The 2,975-nt window shown below is 42.3% G+C and overlaps 1 protein-coding gene across 1 annotated transcript; it reads right to left on the minus strand.

The window, feature by feature from the left end:
• Window positions 1-442: 442 nt before the first annotated feature.
• Window positions 443-1,246, minus strand: LOC132544947 (uncharacterized). The gene has a single exon (XM_060208612.1). The coding sequence runs from the start codon at window positions 1,244-1,246 to the stop codon at window positions 443-445; it is 804 nt and encodes a 267-aa protein (XP_060064595.1).
• Window positions 1,247-2,975: the final 1,729 nt, after the last annotated feature.

The raw sequence follows: 2,975 nt of genomic DNA on the forward strand, positions 1-2,975 counted from the left end.
AATAAAGCAGAAACACGGCAGACATATTATCGGCCGGGTAAGTCTTTAGATATATACATTATTTCAAGGTTAAAACTACATACTCTGTGGTTGAAAACTTCTAATATTTCTGTGTACAGTACACATTTTCTACATCGTCTTAGAAATTCATTTTTATTGTACTATCTGCTATGGAGAATATCGGTCTCAGGGGTTTATCATCCTCCCTGTTCTGGTTCTGACTGGAGACCGAAATAACTGCTGAGGAATCATGTCCTGCTCATCTGAAGATGTGTCACTGGGGAAGTTGTCTCCCCCTATAACAGTGTGATGGCCTTCAGACATCTCCAGAGAAGCTGGACTTACATTCTGGGCTTGTAACCAATTAACTGGTTGATTGGTTCCCTCATATGGCTTGAGGTGATCTACATGTACACTAATCGCTGCTGTTTTGCAATTTTTTTTAAATTTTGTAGGTCAAAGATGACAGTTTGTCTACTACTAAATATGGCCCTGTCCAACCTAATTCCAGCTTGAGGCCAGCTTTAGGGGGATACCAGCGCCACACCCATGTACCTATTTGGAATTCTCGAGACTTCAGGTTACGGTCATAGGTTATTTCCTGTGACTTTGCTGCAACTTCTAGGTGTTTATGTGCATACTGAAAAGTCTCCTGCATGGTTGTTCGCAACCATTCTACATATTCAAGGGTACAAATATCTGTATGCGGTTCTGGAACCCCTCCCACCATGAGATCTATAGGGCAATCTACTTCACGTCCTAGCATCATCAGGTTCGGCGTGCAACCAGTACTCTTATGTTCACTAGCCCTATAGGCCATTAATATGAAGGGCAGGTGATCATCCCAATCCAACTTTCCCTCGTGGGCATACATTGACAGCATTTGTTTTAATGTACGGTTGAAACGTTCTACCAAACCATTGGAACAAGGTCTATAGGGGGTGGTACGAGTTTTTTTAATGTCTAACAACCTACAAACCTCTGTGAATAATTTTCCCTCAAATTCCTGAGCCATGTCACTATGTAACTGCAAAGGACAGCCAAATCTAGAGGGACCTGGTTTACATCTAGCACAAAGATCACAGGATTTACACCAGCGAGTTAATGTGTCTGTCATACCGGGCCAATAGAATCTTCGACTTACAGTTTCCAATGTTCTATCACGGCCAAAATGACCAGCCGTGCGACTTGTATGCAAGTGCTCAAAAATAGAATCCCTGATCTCTACAGGAGCTACCAACTGCATTCTATACTCATTGTCACCCAGTTTTTTCCGTCTGTATAACAAACTGTTTTCTAACGGTAGAGAATCCCACTGGACCCATAAACTTTTAGCGTCACTATTGAGGTGGGTTATTTCCCTTTCATCTGGAGCAACATCAGATGTCTTTTCAATTCTAAGATGGGTCCTATTCCCTTGTCTTTAACCTGCATTTCTAATATCTCATCTCTGGTCCACACTGGCAACCAGTTACACTGAACTTCAGGAGCTTGCGCTACAGGGCATATGGGATCTGTTAACTGTTCACAGTCAACTTTAGAATGGTGCTCGGAGAGCTGACCCCTATCTGTGTCTACCAGCTCAAGGTCATAACAGTCTGGGCAATCAGAACGTCCATATTTTCTTAAGGGTCGTCTTGATAATGCGTCAGCATTCCTGTGTTTAGAACCAGCCCTGTACTGAAGTTTCTATGACACTTAACCAACGAGCTAACATACCTTCAGCATTTTTAAAGTTCTTAAGCCAAATTAGAACCGTGGTTAGAGTACTTTCGTTACATAATAGCAATGACCCTAGGGTTAGGTCTAAAGTTATTTGAAGGTTCACGATACTCAAATCAAACTTGTGAAAGATCTTGTTGCACTATTTGGTGTCAGTTGTTGCTGAAAAAAATCATTCGATATGATGATATTGGCGAAAATGTGTCACTTTCGTTACATAATTGCATCTTCGTCATTTAAAGGGGGTTAGAGCATATTATTAGCTTTTTCTAGGGGGTTAGGCTAACCCCCTAGCATAAATAAGTATCAGCTCTAACCCCCAGCTTTTTTTCTTCCGTTTAAAATCGAGTTGAAAATTTTGAGTTTCCGGCCATATGCAGTCAACTCACCGTGGCAACTTGAAGTCACAGTTTTCGTGTTTCGTGCGTAAAAAATCCATTAAAAGTCCGATTTTGAAAATTTCTTTTGTGCAGGGTTTTTGGGGTGGTTCTTTAATTTTTTGCAACCTCTAGACAATTTTTTTCGGGCCTAATTCCATGAAAAAATCGAGTTTGAAAGTTTTGAATTTTTTGACCGAATTCGTTACAAAATTGCAAAAAAATGGGGTTGGGAAAACGTTATTTGCATATAGTAATGATGAGCCGAACCGAGAGTCTCCAGCCGGGGACTCTCCGGTCATTTCTAGGATCACTTCGAGAATTTTCATCATTTCTCATATCCGAGAAAAAGGGGCCGATGAGTCTAAGTGCAGAACGTTGATTGAGAGTACAGGGAGGTGGGCCAACTCCCTTGGAAAGTTGGCTAGGAAGAGGGCTATTGCAAAATCCGTTACTGATGCGGCAGAGGAGATTACACCAACCGACCTTTCAAGGGCATTGACCTCCCAACAAGCAGCGGACGCAAGATCCTATCTTAAAATGACTGCCTGCTGTGAACTGGACAGTGTGAGCAAGATACATCTTTCACAGTGCAGGAATTTTTTTTATGTTTAACATTCTTGCTGCCAATGCTCAAAGGTCAGGAGCAATTGCCGGTATAACTATGCGGTTGATGAACTATGCCCAGGTGCGAGAAGGCGGGAATAGGGTGGTCGTGGTTTCTGACCACAAAACCGGCTATCGAACACCAGTGACGCTCATAATCCCAGCGGACCTGTGGAGTGTTATGGCCGATTACGGAAAGGTAAGACGGCGTGTTTTTGCATGTGAAGATGAAAAACTTCTAGAGGCTAGTGCTGCCTTCTTTTTAACATC

This window comes from Ylistrum balloti, unplaced genomic scaffold, assembly GCF_031769215.1.
Source record: "Ylistrum balloti isolate Yb309-2 unplaced genomic scaffold, AGI_CSIRO_Ybal_v1 Utg369816, whole genome shotgun sequence".
In the NCBI taxonomy this organism is placed as follows: domain Eukaryota; kingdom Metazoa; phylum Mollusca; class Bivalvia; order Pectinida; family Pectinidae; genus Ylistrum; species Ylistrum balloti.